At 41.9% G+C, this 21072-nt stretch overlaps 1 protein-coding gene and 1 long non-coding RNA gene across 10 annotated transcripts in view; one reads left to right on the forward strand and one right to left on the reverse strand.

Moving 5' to 3' along the window:
* Window positions 1-21072, forward strand: part of nav2a (neuron navigator 2a) — a 190079-nt gene that overhangs the window by 164339 nt on the left and 4668 nt on the right. For all 9 annotated transcript variants that reach the window (XM_074624398.1, XM_074624419.1, XM_074624408.1 and 6 more), the window contains 14 exons: window positions 614-697; window positions 787-910; window positions 1854-2029; window positions 6584-6756; window positions 6912-7065; window positions 11561-11747; window positions 12702-12802; window positions 12917-13012; window positions 13808-13985; window positions 14245-14480; window positions 17275-17426; window positions 18383-18454; window positions 20234-20430; window positions 20519-20637. In XM_074624398.1, coding sequence (XP_074480499.1) covers window positions 614-697; window positions 787-910; window positions 1854-2029; window positions 6584-6756; window positions 6912-7065; window positions 11561-11747; window positions 12702-12802; window positions 12917-13012; window positions 13808-13985; window positions 14245-14480; window positions 17275-17426; window positions 18383-18454; window positions 20234-20430; window positions 20519-20637 — 2049 coding nt within the window. The remainder of the gene's footprint in view (window positions 1-613; window positions 698-786; window positions 911-1853; window positions 2030-6583; window positions 6757-6911; window positions 7066-11560; window positions 11748-12701; window positions 12803-12916; window positions 13013-13807; window positions 13986-14244; window positions 14481-17274; window positions 17427-18382; window positions 18455-20233; window positions 20431-20518; window positions 20638-21072) is intronic.
* The window catches only part of LOC141761517 (uncharacterized), a 161441-nt gene that overhangs the window by 123888 nt on the left and 16481 nt on the right, over window positions 1-21072 (reverse strand). The window lies entirely within an intron of this gene.

A 21072-nucleotide genomic window follows, 5' to 3' on the forward strand; every position in this document is an offset into this window, starting at 1 on the left:
GACCTTTACGAATCAAGACTCCAAAGTCCAACAAAAGCATGTTTAAATTCAAAATCTAATCGAATTGTGACCTTAAAATTGGAAGTCAAATAGAATGGTAGGTTTGGAGAATGGTGTCAAACCTACTCCTTTTCCATGGGTCCAGCAGCCATCAATGCAACCCAGGCTCCATTCCTCTCAGTATGGATCACCCTTTAGAAGTGGTTTATGAGAAAACCTTTTTCACTTCATAGAGTCAAATGTTTTTGTTGTTTGCCTTTTAAAGTTGGAAGGAGGTTTTGACTTCACTCCTGTCAGTGTTAGCTATACTGTATATCTGAGAGAGTTACAGGCCACATTTGGCTGAAGTTTGGTGGACAGATCATTAGGTTCTGGGATTTGCCATAATTATTTTACTGTTTTATATTTTAGTTGGAAATTCTGACTTGTGGAACTTTAAAAGTTGGATACATGTAGTATTTTATTAGCTCGTTAAACCTGGAAGATGAACAACAAACATGAAACTCTTACGAGGCTTTGCCAGGTTGAGAATTGAGTCAAGTGTTGGAGGAGGTTTGAGCTCTACAGAGTTCCTGGTTTTACATTTTGCACAACTTGTTTGTTTCTCCTGCAGGCTCACCTGGTGGCAGCGTTTGAACAGAGTCTGGGCAACATGACCATTAGACTGAAGAGTCTCACCTTGACGGCGGAGCAGAAGGTGAAAACAGCTCCTCTTCTTTTAGAACAGTATTCAAAGTCACTGCAGTCGATTTGTTGGTTTGACCCGCTTGTCATTTCTCCGTGTAGGACTCTGAACTGAACGAGTTGAGGAAGACCATCGAGCTGCTGAAGAAGCAGAACGCTGTTGCTCAGGCCGCCATCAACGGAGTCATCAACACACCTGAACTCACGCCTAAAAGGGACAGGACAGGTACAGACAAACACTACGAAGAGCAGGGATATTTGAAGGGTCAAAGTTAATATTTAAATCAGAATTTAGACATTGACTTTAGTAATGCAAAGAAAATTAATATTTAGTGTTTTCCCACTAAATATAACATAAAAATGTAGACATACAAGATGTCCTTCTGCACTATCAAAGTCTTTAGGGACAGGTCCATGAGAAAGGCCATTATCGTACAAGAAGGATCCCACAATCTGTCCCAACCTCAAAGCAACTTGAACATTTGATTGATAAACAGACATTTTGATCTTCCTTCATCAATATATTGTTGCAGTTGTGAGCTTCAGATTGTGTAGGACACTTTCTGTTGTCAGCAGGGACAAACCTCTGAAACAGTAGGTAAGCAAATAAATATAATAAACTAAACCTTTGAAACTCTTTTGGGGTTATGAGCACATAAAAGCAGGATAAAGGTCTTTGCGAATATTACGCGGCGAAAATGCCAGAACAAGGTATATTTTTTTCGGAGCTTTCTCACCACAGATAAAGGCATTAATCAATGAAGCGGTGCGGAACGGGTTGAGTTGCTTCTATATTTATGAAACAACAACACGGAGGCTCTGTAGTCCGAACCAAGATGGCAAAATGTATTTCTCCTTTCAACCTTGACGAAGGTAGCGCAGACCGGATCCACTCCTTCCGTTCTTACCCTTCACAATAAAAGCCCTAGACATTTAATATTTGCAGGAGTATTTCACAGTTAAAGACCTTAATGACCTCCACCTATTTAATAACAGGGAACTAACTCCAGAATTTCGGGTGATTTTTTTTTTCAATAGTCAAAGTCAAAGAAAACTTCTATCATGTAAGAAGTCGACAAACCTGACTAGTTGATATTTAATGAAAGAAATATTTCATCCTATAATGTAACAAACATATACATGTCCTGCCCTTGTTCGTCTCTCCTCAGCCGGCAGTAACGGCAGTTCACAGCAGCAGCAGCAGAATCAGCAGCCAGACCTGCGCATCAGGAGGCAGCACTCCTCCGACAGCGTCAGCAGCGTCGCCAGTGCAACTAGCCACTCCAGTGTGGGCTCCAACATGGACACCGACGCAAAGAACAAGAAGAAGAACAAGAAGAACTGGGTAAGATGCTGGGAATTTTAAAAAAATAATACAACTAAAGACTTCACTGTGTGATGATGAGTTACTAACAAGCAGTCAGCCAGGACTCATAATGTTTGTTGTCTTTATCTTTGTCTCTTTGTCTCTTTGTGCGTTTTCATGTGTGTATCTGTGTCACATGTTTGGGTTTCTCCCTTTTAGGTATCTTTCACTGGGGAAAAGGTGAATCCACTTGTCATAGACTCAGTCCTGTTGAATACCAAGTAGTGATTGATTTGGTGATTTGCGGATCAAAAAACATCAGACATTTAGGTTAAAGGGACTCTATGTTACGGTGAGCAGACGTCCCGGTTTCAAGCTGACGTGTCCCGAGTCCCGACACATATCTGTAAAACACTCAAATGTCCCGGTTTTCAACAGTCACTAACAAATTGTCCCGATTTTCACCACAATTAAAATAATAGTATTATACTTACATGGACGTTAATCATGTTCCACTCATTGATTAAATTGTGCGCATGAGATCAGTATACAGAGAGCCAGCACAGCGCACCGCTGCAGTCTCTATAGAGAGTGATGTTGCACACGGTCAAGCCAACATTACGCACGGACGCAACAGATATCTGCTGGTTACATTAAGTGAAGTTTTGATCCACAGAACCCTCCGTGCTTATGTGCACATCAAACGTGTCGTTTTGATTAATTATTCTACACAGTTCCTTCTGCGCATCAACAGGCATTTAGCTCCGCTTATAACTCCCTCAGGACCATCCGTTCTGTCTTTCACCCTGACGGTGTCTCCATCTTGGACAAAATGTCCTCTGAGCTCCACAATTTTAATTATAATAGCCTGAGATGAAACAAGTTGAAAAATAATGTACGTAGGCCCAGACAACAATACATTTCCTCTGAGGGAAACTGTCTACAAGACTCCCAAACTGTCAGTGCGTGATGACGGGGATAGTCCTGTGATTAAAGGGGGTGAAAGTAGTGAATCTGATAAGTCATGATTGTCACTCACAGCCTCTAATGCCCCCCACTCCCATAGCCATCCTGATGAAAACAGCTACGGTGCTAGCATATTAGCGCATGCCCGTGTGCACGTGCATGAACGTGCGGTACACTTAAGTATCCCGGTTTGGGGAAAATATGGTCACCCTACTAAATGTAAGAACCAGAAGTTGCTTCTTAACAATGACGACAGTCAGCGTCCTGTTGCTTACACTTGTGCTTGCACTACCGACACACACACCAGACTGAATGTGATTGACAGGCATCATGTTGATTAACGTTAGCAACATTAGCAGCTAAAACCACTATATCACTATACAGTATATTTCACGTGCTTGGCAGTAATGTTAGCTGACCAAACGAAGGTCCCTCCATGAATGGAAGGCCGACTTTCAAGCTTAAACTGACTCCATTTCTAACCGAACATTATCTATGGTTGCACACTGTTAGCCCCGTGTTGGAGCGGAGCTGAAGAGAGTAAAGGCACTCACGAGTGCGCATGACGTCACATCCGTTGGATTTTCCCGGAAAAAACGGGCCTTGATTCTTAACATCAAAAGCAGTGTACAGGCGGAGGCGCCGCTGTAGCTCACCTAGAGCAGGCGCCCCATGTATCAAGGCTGAGTCCTTAATGCAGCGGCCCAGGGTTCCAATCCAAACTGTGGCCTTTTGCTGCATGTCAGTCCCTCTCTATCCCCCTTCAGAACAATATCTCTCTCACTATCAATAAAGGCATTAAAAAGCCCTACAAATAATAAAAAAATAATAATAAAGGCAGTGTACAGGCTGATAGAGGAAACCCAGAAAGTCGTGGAAGGTCTCATTTTTTTTAGTTTACATTACAACCTGTTCACACATTGGCAATAAAAAACGATTAGAAAACATTTTTACATGTAAAAACTTACATACAGTCCCTTTAAAACAGGTCTGAATCTAGTTGGAGTAGTTGTCTCTTGACCTGCAAATTACCAAATCAGTGTTTCCTGGCTAGTGTCTAGTCCTAGTTGTTTTTCACTAGTGATCATACAACAAAATATAACAATATTTTACATGACAAACTTTTCCTTTTTGTTGTTGAAAGACTTTTTTGTGCACCGGAGGACAAATCAGAGACGATGACGTACGCAACTTCTTTCCCCTCTTTGTCGTCCAGTAGACTGAAGCCATGTTGTGTTAGCTGCCTGTGGTTGTCACTATCTGATCCTGATGTTGAACTGTAGGAAGAGCAGTGTGGTGCTTTGTGGTAGCCGTTAAAAGACGTGAGCGCGTGTCGTTTCCTGCTTCAGGTCACAGTGATAACATACGACCTTCCTGTGTGTGGATGTGCTTCCAGCTGTCAGACTTTATGTAGATGAGACCCCACAGGAGGCTCCTCCATGCAGGTGCTCATACAGTGTGTGTGATGTGGCGTGTATAGGGGCAGTGTGTGTTTGGGAGTATATAATGGATCATGAAAGACCCCGTTTCATGGTGTAGCATTAGCTTGCAGCTGCCTGGAGGTCAACTATATCAGCTGTAGGGGCCTCTAGTTTAATCTCTGTCCCTCCATAAACTCATTAAAACACCCAAACCCATATGAACATGTGCTGTTTTGTCTCTCTGTCTTCCTTTGCTTCGCTTCATGTGGCAGGTCTATGAGGTAAGACTGGTACGCTGTGTGAAACAACAGAAACAAAGCTGCCTAACCTCTGCACTTCTTCTAGGTTACTAACCTCTGTCCTTTTCCTCCTTTCCTCTGCTGCCACCGTAGTGCCTGTCCTCTCCTCCCCACCAACACTGTTTCTCCCTGAACACTGCTCTTATGACACTTGAGACAGCTCTTGAAAGGAAAAATCCATCAAAAAATACTTTGAACCCTGTCAGAAACAGTGTCTCTGGATCCATATTTGATGTGACATAATGTTGAGATGTTTTACAGCTACAGAGATGCTTAAAGACAAAAAAATATATAACGATGTCCCCCAAAACCAAAGAGTCGCCACTTAACACCAGTTTTAAAAAATCCTCGCAATACAACAGATTAGAGTAGAGGCACAGAGACAAATTTCTCCCACCACATGATAAGAAATCTATGGAAGCCCTGAGAGGCAAGTGAGAATTGCCTCTGGAGTTTGCTGAACAGCTTGTAGGGAATCACTAACTGAACTAGAAGCAGTGATACGTAAGTGTGTAACATATACACGGTGGATTTCTCCTTTAAACACAAACTTTATGGGGAAATCAGATATTGACATGAGTCTTACCTAAACGTTTACATGCAGTTTAATTATGGCTCATCATTTTTGCTTTGTTTTAAAGATTTTCAACAAAAATTACCTAGATTTCTTTTTAAAAGGAGCAAAGACGAGTTCAGCTTAGAAAACATTGCAGTTTTAGAAAGTGAAGAGAAAATGCAAATTATGTTGCTAATTATTAGGGCTGTCAAAGTCAACGCGTTAACACAAATTTGTTTTAACGCCACAAATTTCTTTAATGCATTAACACAACTTGTGATATTTAGGTTGTAGCATCTCAGTTTTATAGCTAAAGAAGCTACTGGTATCATATGAAACTAGAAAACCTAAAGAATTCATCGGTACCAACCATGTCATACTAGCTTGTCATGAAGGAGGTTAAATAACGCTCCAAATTTGCGCTAAAGTTTCATCTCCATTTTCAAAGGGGTCCCTTGACCTCTGACAGATCAGTGAATGTAAATGGGTTCTATGGGTACCCACGAGTCTCCCCTTTACAGACATGCCCACTTTATGATAATCACATGCAGTTTGGGGCAAGTCATAGTCAAGTCAGCACACTGACACACTGACAGCTGTTGTTGCCTGTTGGGCTGCAGTTTGACATGTTATGATTGGAGCATATTGTTTTATGCTAAATGCAGTACCTGTGAGGGTTTCTGGACAATATCTGTCATTGTTTTGTGTTGATAATTGATTTACAATAATACATATATACATACATTTGCATAAAGCAGCATATTTGTCCACTCCCATGTTGATAAGAGGGTTAAATACTTGACCAATCTGGCTTTAAGGTTAATTTAGAATAGATAAAAAGTGTGCAATTAATCGTGGTTACATATTTTTATCTTTTGAAAGCCCTACTAATTATGCAACTTTAGAAAAATAAGAAATGGTTCAACCACAGAGTGATTGCGGTTCAAATTACATTTTTAATATCTATTTTTCAGTGTCTGTCACCTGCTCCCCTTGAAATTTGTTTTTAATACATTGAGACAGAAACTAATATCCAATGTTCATACAGTTTATTTCTAACCTCATTTTCACAGTTTATGAATATAAAAAAAATAATTACACAATTCCGGATTTTTAAAATTGAAAAATAAAAAAGGAAAACAATGAGCCATATGTAGCTCTACACTCCTCCCTCTAGAGCTGTAGCTCAAGTGATAAGACAGTCTACCCATAATCCCCTTCCTCCCTGTGACTCACTTGCACTTTTTCACAGCTGTTTTCCTCCACTTTCCCCAGCACACTCCTCCTCTCCCTCTCAGCCCGGTGTTTCATCTGCTCACCGTCGCTCTGTTTCTCTGTTTTCTACCTGCAGCTGCGAAGCTCCTTCAAACAAGCGTTCAGCAAGAAGAAATCTCCCAAGTCGGCTTCTTCTCACTCCGACATCGAGGAGATGACGGACTCGTCACTGCCGTCCTCCCCTAAACTGCCCCACAACGGCACCACAGTCTCCAGCCACATGCTCAGGAACACACACTCCAACTCGCTGTACGTAGACATCATCGTCAGGATTATTGGGGATATCGCTTATCCAATACACACATATCCAAATAAAGTTGTCTGTGTGTGAAATTGTTCAAACAGTAGTCTGCTTAAATCATATTTCACGTCACTAAACACTGTTGTCCTGCTTGTGTGTACAGACTATCTGAGTGTCTGGACAGCGAAGCAGAGACGGTGATGCAGCTCCGCAGTGAGCTCAGGGAGAAGGAGATGAAACTGACTGATATCCGCCTGGAGGCCCTCAGCTCCGCTCATCAGCTGGACCAGCTCCGGGAGGCCATGAACCGCATGCAGGTCTGCAGACGCTCACACACACTTACGTATATCAGAGAACTTCCCATTAAAGGGGACGTATCATGCTCATTTTCAGGTTCATACTTGTATTTTGGGTTTCTGCTAGGACATTTTTACATGCTTTAATGTTCAATGTTTAAGTTGTGTACGTCATTATTTTTCTCATCCTGTCTGTCTGAATACACCTGTATTCACCCTCTGTCTGAAACGCTTCGTTATAGTGCCTGTCTCTTTAAGACCTCCACCTGAAAATGCCCAGTCTGCTCTGATTGGCTGGAGAGAAAAATATGGTGCACTTTTGCAAAGGTAGTGCTCAAGCTGTGGGCGGTATATTCTAATGAGCCTGCATGTGACATAGATACAGATACAGATACAGAGAGCTTTATTTATCCCCGAAGGGCAATTCAGTTTCTGCAGTCCACCGAGACATATACACACATTCATACTGCACAATCATCAATGACAGAGGGAACACAGTATGTGGCATATGGGGAGGTGCAGATCAATAAAAGTACAAGATTAAAAGTATTCGCAATAAAAACAATAAATTCAAGAATAAAAACAAGACTAGATAAAAGAATAAAGGAATAAATAAATAAATAAAATAGAATAAAGTGCCAAGAGTATTTGCACATTGCAAATTACATTCCAAGAATGTACCTAATGCAAACACGGACAACCATTATGTGGCTAGTGCAAAATAACTGTACATTCAAAGTAAATAAAACATTTTTGTTGTCGTTCATTCAAGATAGTTATTCTGTGTTCAGCAGTTTAATGGCGGAAGGAATGAACGACTTAGAGTAGCGGTTTGTCTTTCTGTGAGGCGGCAGATAGCGCCGTCCTGAAGGCAGTAGTGTGAACTCACTGGACAAGATTTGGTTGTGATTAATAATGTTTTTGGCCTTCTGGAGGACACGTTTCTCCCAGAGAGAGTTTAAGTTGCTCTGCTGGGCTCCGATGATTTTGGAGCAGACTTTCACAATGTTATTTAGGCAATTCCTGTCCTTCATAGACAAACCATTAAACCAGCAAATAAATGAAAAGGTTAAAAGGCTCTCAATATATGACAAGTAGACAGTACACAGGATAGATCTACTCACACCAAAGGAGTTGATTTTCCGCAGCAAATGCAATTGTTGGCTTCGTTTAACAATTGACTCAGTGTTTACATCGAACTTCAGATGAGAGTCAAACACTGTGCCCAGGTACTTATAAGAGTCCACGATGTCAACATCCTCGCCATGAATTATACTATGAGTGGGATTAACCTTGTTTTTCCTAAAGTCAATCACAAGTTCCTTAGTTTTTGAGACATTGAGGTCAAGGACATTTTTGTCACACCACTCGACAAAGGCAGGAAGAGCGCAGCCATGATCTGACTCTGCCCCCTGGAGGAGCGACAGGAGTGCAGCGTCGTCTGAAAATTTCACTAATAAGCTGCCCTCCTTAGAAGACCTGCAGCTATCTGTGTACAAAATGAAAAGCAATGGCGAAAGGACGCAGCCTTGCGGAGAGCCTGTGTTAGAGACCGAGGTATTAGACATAATACCATTAACTAAAACCTGTTGTGTTCTGTCTGTTAACAAGTTTAAAACCAATGTTAAAAGCTGGTGAGGTAGGTTAAAATAAGACGCAAGTCTCTCAATCAGAATGTGAGGTTGCATCTTATTAAAAGCTGAAGAAAAATCAGCGAATAAGAGTCTGACATGAGCTTTTGGTGTTTCCAGGTGTTTATAAACTTTGTCCAGGATAAAGAGTTTAGCGTCTTCCACTCCTTTACCTGTTTGATATGCAAACTGGAGTGAATCCAGTTTGCCCTCCACAAGGGAAAGAACCTCTTCCTTTAAGATTTTCTCAAGGTTCTTCACTACTAAGAAAGTGAGTGCTACAGGTCTGAATTGGTTTAGTTCCCTGGGGTTTTTAACTTTAGGAATGGGAATTATGGTGGAGGACTTCCAAATTTTGGGTAACTGGCAGCTGTCAACACACATCTGAAAGAGCTTAGTGAAAGCCTCACTAAGTTGATCAGCACAGTGGTGCAAAATGCGACCACAGATGGCGTCAGGGCCAGAAGCTTTCCTTGTCCGCGTTTTCCTAAATAAACTGTAGGAGCTAAAGTCTAATACTTTAGCTACTGAGGTGATTAGCCCTGGACTGACGCGCTTTTCGCTGTAGATGGTACCTTTAGTTGTCTGTTGTGCTGTACAAAACTGATCCTGAGTCCGCTCGTTGGTTTTACAATAACAGTTCATTTATTCCTAATATGGTATTAAGGAAGCATGTCCGGTTACCATAGCAACGAGTAACAACAACAACACAGCAAACATTTCAGCGTCTCTGCGGTCAAAAACCATTTGCCCTTCCGGGCTAAACCCTGACGCCAACAACACACCTCCTTACCTATATACCCGTGGCTGGGTCAATCAATTAATACAGTGCCACCTAGTGTTCGTAGAAGTGAATTACATCCCAACCTCAGTATGTCAGCATCATGTTTTGGCTCTTACATAAACCATTGACCTTCTCTTGAGATATCAATATGTCGCTATGCCAGGGAGTCCCTCAACCTGGATACATCCTGAGTGAAGTCAGACCTTTCAAACCGCGAGAAGAACAAATTAAAAGTGTTCGCCAAGTCTACATCCTCAACTTCATTAATACTAATAAACTGCTTGGATGTATTTGCTTGCTGATTAATGGAGGCCATAGATTTAATCCCCTGCCAGGCTGACCTTAGGTCGCCATTTACGTACTGACTTTCTATCGTTTCTTTGTACTTGGCTTTAGCCTTGGCTATTTCAACCTTAACCTCTTTGGAGACAACCTTCTTCTCCTGAGGGTTGCCAGTGAAAAAGATCTTTTTCTTTTTATTAATAGCAGATGTAAGATCTTTGGTTACCCATGGTTTGTTATTGGGAAAGATAACAACCTGTTTAGAGGGGATTACAGAATCAACACAAAAAGTGATGTAGGATGAGACAGTTTCTATAAGTTCATCAATGTTATCACCACAAGCATCAAAGAAGCCTTGCCAGTCTGTGCAGTCAAAACAGGCTTGGAGGGAGGAGATGCTGTCCTCTGTCCAGATCTGAACAGCCTTCTCCTCTCTCTCCTGGCGTCTGAAGCATGGTTTATATGTAGGCAGTAAAAATATGCTGTTGTGATATGAAGCTCCCAAAGCGGGCATAGGTATGGACTTGTAGCCTCCCATCACATTTCCGTAGCACAAGTCAAGGATAGTGTTTTTTTGTGTGGTGGAGCAACTTACATATTGTTCATATGTCCGTAAAACTCTGTCTAGTCGGACATGATTAAAATCTCCAAGATAAAATTTAGGAGCATCAATACAAATAGAGTCCAACTTGTGTGATACATCCACTATCAGCTGAGTGGCAGCACTGGCGTTGGCTCTGGGGTGGACGTACACAAGAGTAAAAAATAGTTGGGGGAACTCACGTGGCAGATGAAAAAGGACGTAGGGAGATGGAGAGTAGCTGTATATCAGGGGTATATATTTTCTCCCGCACAATGATGTTGTTACAGTACCGTTGATTTACATAGAAGCAGAGCCCACCTCCGCGGCTTTTCCCCGTCGCTTCAGAGGAGCGGTCCAGTCTGATGGGACAGCCAAATCCAGTGAGAGCCGGGTCGCTGTCCTGGTCGCTCTCATTAAGCCACGTCTCGGTGATCGCGAGCAGGCAGCATTCTTTAAGTTCACGTTTGTACTTTGCCCAGATCTCCAGCTCGTCTATCTTGCGCCTTAAAGACTGCGCATTAGATAAAAAGACCGAGGGCAAGGGGGGTAACTGGCGCCGGTTATCAAGGCAGAGTTTTTTAATTTTGCGGCAAATACCTCCTCTCCTTCCTCTTTTCCGCTGCGAGAGCCGGCGGAAAAGGAAGGGGAGCCACATCTGGCTTATTGAATCACACGTTTTCTGATCTAGACAGCTCACTAAAAACTGATTGGGTCGTCTTATTTCACAGTTTGTGGGTTGGTAGAATAAATAAATAAATAAAATTAAAAGCAAGAGAAAACAACAAAACAAACAGACATATTAATAATAATAGTAATAATGGTACGTGAGTGGAAAATAAATTGATATTTTTTTAAATAATAATAGCCGTGAAGATCATAAAGAAAAGAAATGCATAATAATATTATAATAAAATAAAACGTTTGCTAATTGATGCACAGTGGTATTCCTTTCCAAAGCTTTTTTTTATCCCCAATAAAAAGCTTGTAGATTTATTTTTAAAAATGCTTTTTGTAACTGAGCTCTAGTGGTATTGTTAGTATTAGTTGCTGCACTAGCTTCCAAAACATATCACTAATTGGTCTGATTGGGGTGATTCAGTTAATTGTCAACTATTAGCCTACAACATCTACATCTACATCTGCATCTCGCACTCAGCAGGCAATTAAGTTCAAGCACAGCGGTTAAATGTTTTAATGTTTTTTGTTATCTAACTTCATCTGTGTGCGTGTCGGCAGGTGGAGATTGAGAAGCTGAAGGCGGAGAACGACCGTCTGAAGGTGGAGAATCGGGGCAGCAGGATGGGCTCCCAGGCCTCCATCTCTTCCTCCCCTCCCCCTCACACACACAGCCAGGGCCAAGGCACCGGGCCAGGGCTCTCCCAGCACAGCCTCAACCTCACCACCAGCGAGTCCACCAGCCTGGGTAACACAGAGCCCATGGCACTAAACACTTCCTGCTAGATTTACATGAGATACTGAATACAGATGTATCGGATAACAGTGGGGACATACAGTATACGATTATTGTCTTTGGTTAGCTAAATGTTCTATATAAATGGGCAGCTGTGGCTCAGAGGGTAGAGCAGGTCGTCCACCAACTGGAAGGTCGGCGGTTCGATGTTCCGGGTCACATGTCGATGTGTCCTTGAGCAAGACACTTAACCCCAAATTGCTCCCGAAGGCATAGCCATCGGTGTGTGAATGATTATTTAGATTAGATCCTGATGTTGGCACCTTAGCAGCCTCTGCCATCAGTGTATGAATGTGTGTGTGAATGGGTGAATGCTGACATGTAGTGTAAAGAGCTTTGAGTGGTCGGAAGACTAGAAAAGAGCTTTATAAATGCAAGTCCATTTACCATTTATAAATGGGTTAGTTGTTTAGTGCATGGATTGCAATTTTCTGTCACAAGGTTGTCTGAGATCAGTGTAAACAGAAAGGGAATGATTTCCTCTAATAAACCGATGTCATTCATTACATGTGTGAACGTACATACACTAAAGTAACTTACTTAAGTAAGTCGGCTTTCTGCAGCGACTTGATTTCTTAAAGGGAAAACATAGAAACACGTGTCATTGAAATCATCCATTTACATTTGCATTTTTCTTTCTGTGATCAATTTATTTTTCTTTTCAATACTGGAAGTTAGATTGAGTATAACAGCAAATCATCAGCGTTGACATATATCTGTAATACTAGATATGGATCATTTTAACATAAGAATACAAACAAATATCTGTATATAATGACAATCATCAGCTGCCTGACAAAGGGCTCTTATTTTCCTCTCCAGTCTTTAAAATCCCATTCCCATACAATTAGTGTTTTCGTGGGAAATGTACAAACCTTGTCTGACTTTGCTCTACCTACCTGTAAGACATGCTGCTGGACGACACCGGTGGAGAGGGAGGGATGAGGAAGGAGGGGCGGCACGTGAAGATGGTCGTCAGCCTTTATGAGGACAGCAAGTGGGGAGAGGTCAGACCTGTTTGACAAATACAACTCAAACTGTTATTTTGTTGGTTTAGATTGTTATTGAACCTGAAGGCTTTTTGGTGTCTAAAACCAGTCTTGTCGGTTTTTCCATCACAGGAGGGCCGGCCTCGTCAGTTTCTGATTGGTTGCATCGGTGTGAGTGGTAAAACCAAGTGGGACGTCCTGGACGGAGTGGTCCGACGCCTCTTCAAGGTAAACGTGACCAAGAATAACTGCACCAGTGTTGTTTTAAAGGGACAGTTCACCCCAAAATCCAAAATATTTTTTTTTCCTTTTACCTGTAGTGCTGTTTATCAATCTAGATTGTTTTGATGTAAGTTGCAGAGTGTTGCAGATATCGACCGCAGAGATGTCTGCCTTCTCTGCAATATAATGGTACTAGATATCACTGGGATTGTGGTGCCCAAAACGACAAAAAAATACATTTGAAAACTTCAACAATGTCTCTTTCCAGATATCATGACCCTGTTACTCAAGATAATCCACAGACCTTGTTGTGAGCAGTTTTATGTAGGAACTATTGTCTTTCTACCAAACTACACCCACCAACTGTATCACCACGCAGAAGGAAGCGTGCATCTATATTCGACAGAGAAAAACAGGGCTTTATAAAGTCTTTTTTTAATAAACTGGAGAAGGGATTCATGCACACAGTAGATCAGTGACGAGTCAAAGTGAAATACATCAACAGAAAAGTCTGCGATTCCCTGCATAGAAGTGGCAGCTCTAGAGACGAAAATGATAAATTTGCTCCTTCGTACACGCCCCTCAGCAAATAATTTTTTTAATTTGATCCGCTTTAATTAGTGCTCTATGAAACCAAACCAGACTAAAGTATAAGAAAACTAATTTCTAGAAAACAAACCAAAAGTATCAATTTCAAAAACATTTGAATTAAGAACCAGAAAAGCCTTATACTGTAGCTGGTATCCTCTTTCGACACCTCACAAAACATCATTTAAATGCCGAGACTTTTGTGTCTGACAGGAGTACATCACTCATGTGGACCCGGTGAGCCAGCTCGGCCTGAGCTCAGACAGCGTGGAGGGATATAACATCGGAGAAATCCACCGGCCCAGCATCCCCAGCGCCGCCCACACGCCCGAGCTGCTACCCTGCGGCTACCTGGTGGGAGACAGCAACACCATCAACATCCGGCTCAAAGGTACCAACGCCTCATCAAACCTTATTCTGTTCTGCCAGTCTGTAAGAAGTTCTCACATTTTACTTTTACAGAAACCTGCCCATTTTTTTTTTTAATTAAATAAAAAAAAAGGTTAAAACAAGTTCAATCAAGCTTATAAAAGTCTATTGATCTCATTCCTCTAAATAACTAGACCAACATAGACATAGATAAATGGCATAAATATGCTGACGTGTGTGTGTGTGTGTGTGTGTGTGTGTGTGTGTGTGTGTGTGTTCAGGTGTGAGCAGTGAGAACGTGGACTCGTTGGTATTCGACACTCTGATCCCGAAGCCGATGCTGCAGCGCTACGTCTCCCTGCTGAAGGAGCACAGACGCGTCATCCTGTCGGGCCCCAGCGGCACAGGGAAGACCTACCTGGCCAATCAGCTGTCTCGACACCTGCTCCTGCTGGAGGGCCGACCTCTGACCCCGCACGCTGTCGTCACTTTCAACGTGGACCACAAGTCCACCAAGGTAAATGCAAATTCTGTATTCTCTGTGCTTGCATCTATCAAAGTTTTAGTGGTTGTTAAGCGTGCTCTGCAGAGGGCTATAGGACTGTGTATTGGCAAGAATCTGGCAATACGATACGTATCATGATACAGGGGTAATGGTTCTATATTGCAATATATTGTGATTTTTTTTCAAATATAATTTTAGGAAATCTGTCATAGTATAAAGAACACATACAGTATATATAAAATCTGAGTAAAAAAGTCAAGTGAAATGGCTACTTTGGGGACTGATATCATTACACATAAATACAACTGTACTCATTGAATCCACAAGACTCTCAGCTGTCTAGTAATACCAAATTTATGCAATTCATAGACTGGTTAGGGACTCCAGTATGCAGAAATATTCAAATACACCATTTTAGAATATGCAAAAATAACACATTTGTACTGCATGCCAAAAACACGCCGTGTTTTTTGCCCACTGCATGTGATTATCATAAAGTTGGCATGTCTGTAAAGGGGAGACTCGTGGGTACCCATAGAACAATTTTACATTCATATATCTTGATGTCAGAGGTCAAGGGACCCCTTTGCAAATGGCCATGCCACTTTTTCCTCGCCAAAATTTAGCGTAAGTTTGGAGCGTTATTTAGCCTCCTTCATGACATGCAAGTATGACATGGCTGGTACCGATGGATTCCTTAGGTTTTATAGTTTCATATGATCTTCACTCTAGCTTTAAAACTGAGCCCGCTACAATCTCCGAAAGACAGAATAGCTTACATGAGGTTAATTAAAAATCAATATCGCGTTTTGGAGAATTGATACAGCATCGCACAACATAATATCACGATACTCATGTGTAACAATATTTTCTTACATCTCTAGAGGGCTAAATGTTGGTAGAATTTATCTTAAATGGGTCACAGAAACATGCTTGCAGCTACATTTTGGAGATAATTCTTAAATTTGTCAGCTATACAGACTTTGGTCTTTGGTCTTCTAACATCAAAATGGACTCTTGTATAAGAAGAATAGAAGTATATAAGAATTGAATTCTGTTGCACTTTCTGATGAGTTACAAATCCAATTTCTATACTTCAAACAACAGCCATAAGAACTGTAAGCAAAGGTATCTATAGGCCTATCTATCTACTAACTCACTGTTTATTCAATTAAAGGCTGTGAAATTCAGAAATTGGGTAGGTTTTAAAAGCAGGACAAATCATGTATAAAGTTCAAAATAAGTTACTACATTAAAGTTTATAAAGTTGATTAAAGTGAGAGAAAGCTATGGACCATGTTCACACGGTGGCCGTGTGCTCTTACTAACACGCTCAGGGTGGGAAGGATCTCTGGAAACTAGTCACGCAGCTATGTAGCTATGGTGAAGTAGTCCAAACAGTTGACTTGTGTACCCCAGCTAAGTTTTGAAACAATCAAATGTGGACAGATAAGTCTGTAAAGAGATTAGCTAAGTTAAGTTGGCAAGTAGCTAACTTGCTAGCTAAAGTTGTTATAAGGAACCAGTGCCTTGGCTTGCAGTGTCATTGTTGTCAGAGGAGACATCACCTTAGGCCTATTAGTTTGATATATTAGTAATATGACAGCGGGCTAATGTTAGCTAATGCAAAGCGCTATTGTTAGCTAGCTGAATTAGCTAGTTCAGCATACTGTATAACATCTTGGTTTTGGTTTCAGTCAAAGTTGAGGGAAGCAGTACTATCACTGTCATGGCAAAGTCACAAATTCAACAAACAAATTTGCCAAACTTGCCAACTTAGCTAATGTTAAAAAGCAACTCGTTGGACATTGTGGATGTAACCTTCAATCCTGTTGCTGTATCTCTTTGTTTTGGATTCTTTTGGGGATCTTTACAGACTTATCTGTCCACATTTGATTGTTTCAAGCACAAGCCCCCAGGAAGTACGCCGGGCTTTGATGCACATTTTCGTAGTGGCCAAACGGCGGTATAACTTCTGCGCCCATCATGTGATGTCATTGGGCCCAAAAAGACTTTTCCCATAGACTTCCATTGGGAAAGAGACGTCTGTAACTCAGCGGATAATTTCTTTTTGAGGTTAATCAACTTCCCAGTACGAACACTCTAATAATAGTCCTTATTTAAATCATCAGGTCCTAAAAGTTGTAAAACGCACTAATAGCTGAATCCAGAGTTATTTCCCTTCCTCCGTTCATGTGAATGAGACCCAGACCGAGGCTGGAGCGAGGACTGGGAGGAGGAGTTAAAGGAAACACTACTGCACCTGCTCTATGGGCCCAATGGATGAGGAAGATCCGGGTACTTTATGCAGAAGGTCCGGGTACTTCATCACTCGGCAGTTGGGCCATTGTGGCTTCATGCGCCACTAAGCAACTCTCATAGGAATGAACGCTGTATCCAGTTCTCTTTATACATCCATGGGGTACACAAGTCAACTGTTTGGACTACTTCACCATTGCTACATAGCTGTCTGACTAGTTTCCAGAGATCCTTCCCACCCTGAGTGTGACGTACGAGTAAAATGGCTGTCGTGTGAATATGGTCCAATGCACACATTTGTTTTTTATTTTAAAGATATATTAATACCAATTAATGAACAAATATAAAAATGTATGACCAAAATGAGTTTTTAAGCATTAGTACTGTAAGGTAACATTAAGGGACTAGGTGGTTAATTTAACACATCAGGACAATAAAGGTCATCATAGAAAAAAGAACTCAGGATTGACCTTTTGAAACAAATTCTAATAATAATACATTTAATAATAATAATATTCTAATGGTTAGATGATTTCTGTCTCTGTAGGAGTTGCGTCAGTACCTATCCAGTTTGGCAGAGCAGTGCAGCGGTGTCCCGGGTGCAGACGGCCCTCTGGTGGTCATTCTGGACAACCTGCACCACGTCAGCTCCCTGGGAGAGATCTTCAACGGTGTCTTCAACTGCAACTACCAGCATTGGTCAGTTCACACACATCGATTTTTATCATGATTGTGTTGTTTTCAACTGAAAGTAGATCCCTGTTATGGGGCATTCACACTAAAAGCAAAGTGAACTTATCTCTCAGCGCCATTGAAATATTTAAACTTGAGCAAGAAATTCAGCATTGAGATTCTCCTCCTGTCGTCACTGACGATAGTACTTCATATTTGTACAGACAGTCTATGGTATGAACAACATTGCTGCCGTATTCATTCCTAGATGACGTTATGTTGAGTGTAGATGGAGCAGCAGCATAGCCTGCCACTGATCCATCCAAACTCCATTTACAAAACAAGCACTTTAAAAGTTGTTTGCATGTCGTTTTGCAGACAGACTTTACTCAGACAGACTTCAGACCTTTTACAAATCATTTTTTACAACATCATTATGTAGTTATTTCGGCATCATTTAGATCTGTTTATTGCAATTAAATCACAGCACAATCTGTTTATTTTGGGTTAATATCGCTGTAGCGTCGTGTGGCTTACTAGATACAGTGAATACAGCTGCCGGATGATGTTATGAACCCAGACACAAAGGCGTTTGGTTATCCAACGTATCTGGGACTTCCACAACATGTACAAAGCAGCAAGAGCGTTTATTTTGGCCATGGTTGATGAAACTTTGTTGGCATCTACATGGAGATAAACCCCTCGTCCTCTCCGGAGTGTCTAGCATGAGTGATGCGAATGAACACAAAATATCCCGGCGGTCAAACTCGCACGAGTAACGCGAGGCAAAAATATGCTTTGATTTGGTGTGAACGCGGCATTAGAGCAGCTTGCAGGAGTTGTACCACACAATGCAAAGCAGAGTGAAACCCTCTCAACTGATCTAATGTACCACAACGTGTCCTCTGACTTTTTAAATGTGGTACAACTTAATGGGCTGATGTCACCGGATAGAAAGAATAATTGTTTTTCTCTCCCTTCAGCCCCTACATTATCGGCACCATGAGCCAAGCAACATCATCTGCCCCCAACCTGCAACTTCACCACAACTTCAGGTAAACTGCTGCTCATATCCTCCACCCTCTCATGGCAGCTAAATGTTTGACATATTGAAAGGTTTACATGGTTTTAAAATCTATTTAAATCTTGGGGAAACTGTTAGCATTTCATATGATACTTTAAAACCCTGGGGTCGGTTGCACAGACGACCTTAAATTTTCAACTTAAGTATGACACTTAAGGCCTTAGCCTTAGCTGAAGGACTTACTTAAGGGTCCCTTAAAATGTTTCCTTAGTTAAAGACAAACATTTACGACATTGAAATATTTTTTACAGCGGTAAAAGCCTACTGCCTATGACTGTATCCTGGTACTTCTGCTATAACGTTGGTTATTTTATTTTCATGATTGCAGACTAACTAGACATTGATTGAATTTTCTTTTCTTTTTTTTTTTTTAAATTTATTTTCATATTGTATGGGCGCTTGAATCATGTTGGTCCCGTAAATCACCCAGCACACTTTTGGGAAGCTGGCAACATAAAAGAAGTGCACCGCTATGTCATCCTCCTCTTCTTTTGACGGGAACTTCAGTAGATGAGTAAGGCTGCAATCACACAAGATCATTGCCAGAGCATTGCCATAGATGCACTGGTGAGTGAGGAGGGAGACCTTGTAATCAATCCTGGCGGAGACGGGAAGCCAGTGAAGTGAATGGAGAAAGGGCGTGATGTGTTCATACTTTCACACTCTCATCAGGATCCTTGCAGCGCTGTTCTGTACATACTGTAGTTTCTGAAGACTCTTATTAGGGATCCCGATGAGAAGTGCATTACAGTAGTCTAGTCTGGAGGAGACAAAGGCGTGGACCAGCTTTTCAGCATCACTTAAGGTTAATGTAGAGTGGAGTTTGGCAATATTTCTGAGATGATGGAAGGAGATCTAGTTTTTGATATGGTGTGATATGGGCTTCAAAGGTGAGTTGAGGGTCAAATCTTACACCAAGGTTGGTGACTGATGAGGAGAGGAGAATGTCATGACCGGAGAAGGTAATGCTGGTTATGGAGGATGACTGGATCTGGTGTGGGGTGCCAACAAAAATTGCTTCAGTTTTGGAAGTGTTCAGCTGGAGAAAGTTATGTTTCATCCACACCTTTATCTCCTCCAGGTAGGTGATGAGTGTTGATTGGGCAGATGAAGATGATGACAATGGCGAAGCTGTAGAGAAATGTGTGCCAGTTTTCACATAGAGTTGCGTGTGATCAGCGTAGCAATGAAATGCGATATCATAGCGACTAATGACATGGCCAAGTGGGAGCATGTAGAGTATGAAAAGGAAGTATGGGGCCCCGCAGGTGACATTGTGTGACCGGGACCTTGCACTTCAAATGAAAATGTATTCTGTTCAGTCGGCGAGGTAGGATTGAAACCGATTAAGGGCAGTGTCAGTGATTCCAATGGTGTGATGTAACCGGTTGAGGAGTATGCCATGGTCAACAGTGTCGAAAGCAGCAGACAAATCCAGAACAATGAGGAGGGAAGGTGAGCCAGCATCAGCTGCCATCCGTGGGTGGTTTGTGACTCTAACCAGAGCTGTTTCTGTGCTGTGGGCAGAGCGGAAACCAGACTGACATTCTGAAAGGTTGTTGTATTTGAGGTGGTCCTGGAGGTGGGCGGGAACTACTTTTTCCAGTACTTTGGAGAGGAATGGAAGATTGGAAATGGGCCTGTAATTTGCAAAAACTTCTGGATCCAGATAAGGATGAAACCTTAAGGAGAAGTCTTTAGGGTGTTTTGTACAACAAGCCCCTGATATACACGCATGTTCTCTGATCAGGTGGGTGCTGTGCGCCAACCACATGGAGCCGGTGAAAGGCTTTCTTGGCCGCCACCTGAGGAGGAAGCTGATCGAGACGGAGATCGGCAGCCGAACGCGCAACATGGAGCTGGTGAAGATCATCGACTGGATCCCGCGGGTTTGGCACCATCTCAACCGCTTCCTGGAGACACACAGCTCCTCTGACGTCACCATCGGTAAGAGAAACACTGAAAAATTATCCTTTAATAAATGTCAATGGTCAGAAACAATCAGTGTCTTACTTCTCTGCTCCGTGGTGCGCAGGACCTCGTCTCTTCCTGTCCTGTCCCATGGTCGTAGAGGGATCCAGGGTTTGGTTCACCGACCTCTGGAACTATTCCATCATCCCCTACATGCTGGAGGCCGTACGGGAGGGACTGCAGGTAAAACACACACACACACACACACACACACACAGTTTGCTTGACATCTCAAGAACTTTCCATCTGTACTAAATGGAAAATAATTGACAGATTATGCTCTGGCCAAGACCTAAGGATTAGATTTTTCATGTCAGGTCTGGGATATTTATAATATTTTAGCTGTAACAATATCATTGATTGGACATTGTGAGGGGATGTTTAAAGGATCCAGCTGAATGAAGCAGAAGTGTAATGAGTCTGAGAATGATACAGCTGTTGAGATGTGCCCTCTCAGAGGACCAGGGTTCTGTTCATCTAAGTGAAATGGATTCAATTTGTACTCTTAATCTGCATGTAAGTAGCATCTGATTGAAATAGAAAGACGCTCATCAGCAGAATGCAGCCTCTGAGTGGGAGTTAGGTGGAGCTTGAAAGGAAGCATTCAGTAGAGGAATT

This window comes from Sebastes fasciatus, chromosome 2 (genome assembly GCF_043250625.1).
Source record: "Sebastes fasciatus isolate fSebFas1 chromosome 2, fSebFas1.pri, whole genome shotgun sequence".
NCBI classification, from domain to species: domain Eukaryota; kingdom Metazoa; phylum Chordata; class Actinopteri; order Perciformes; family Sebastidae; genus Sebastes; species Sebastes fasciatus.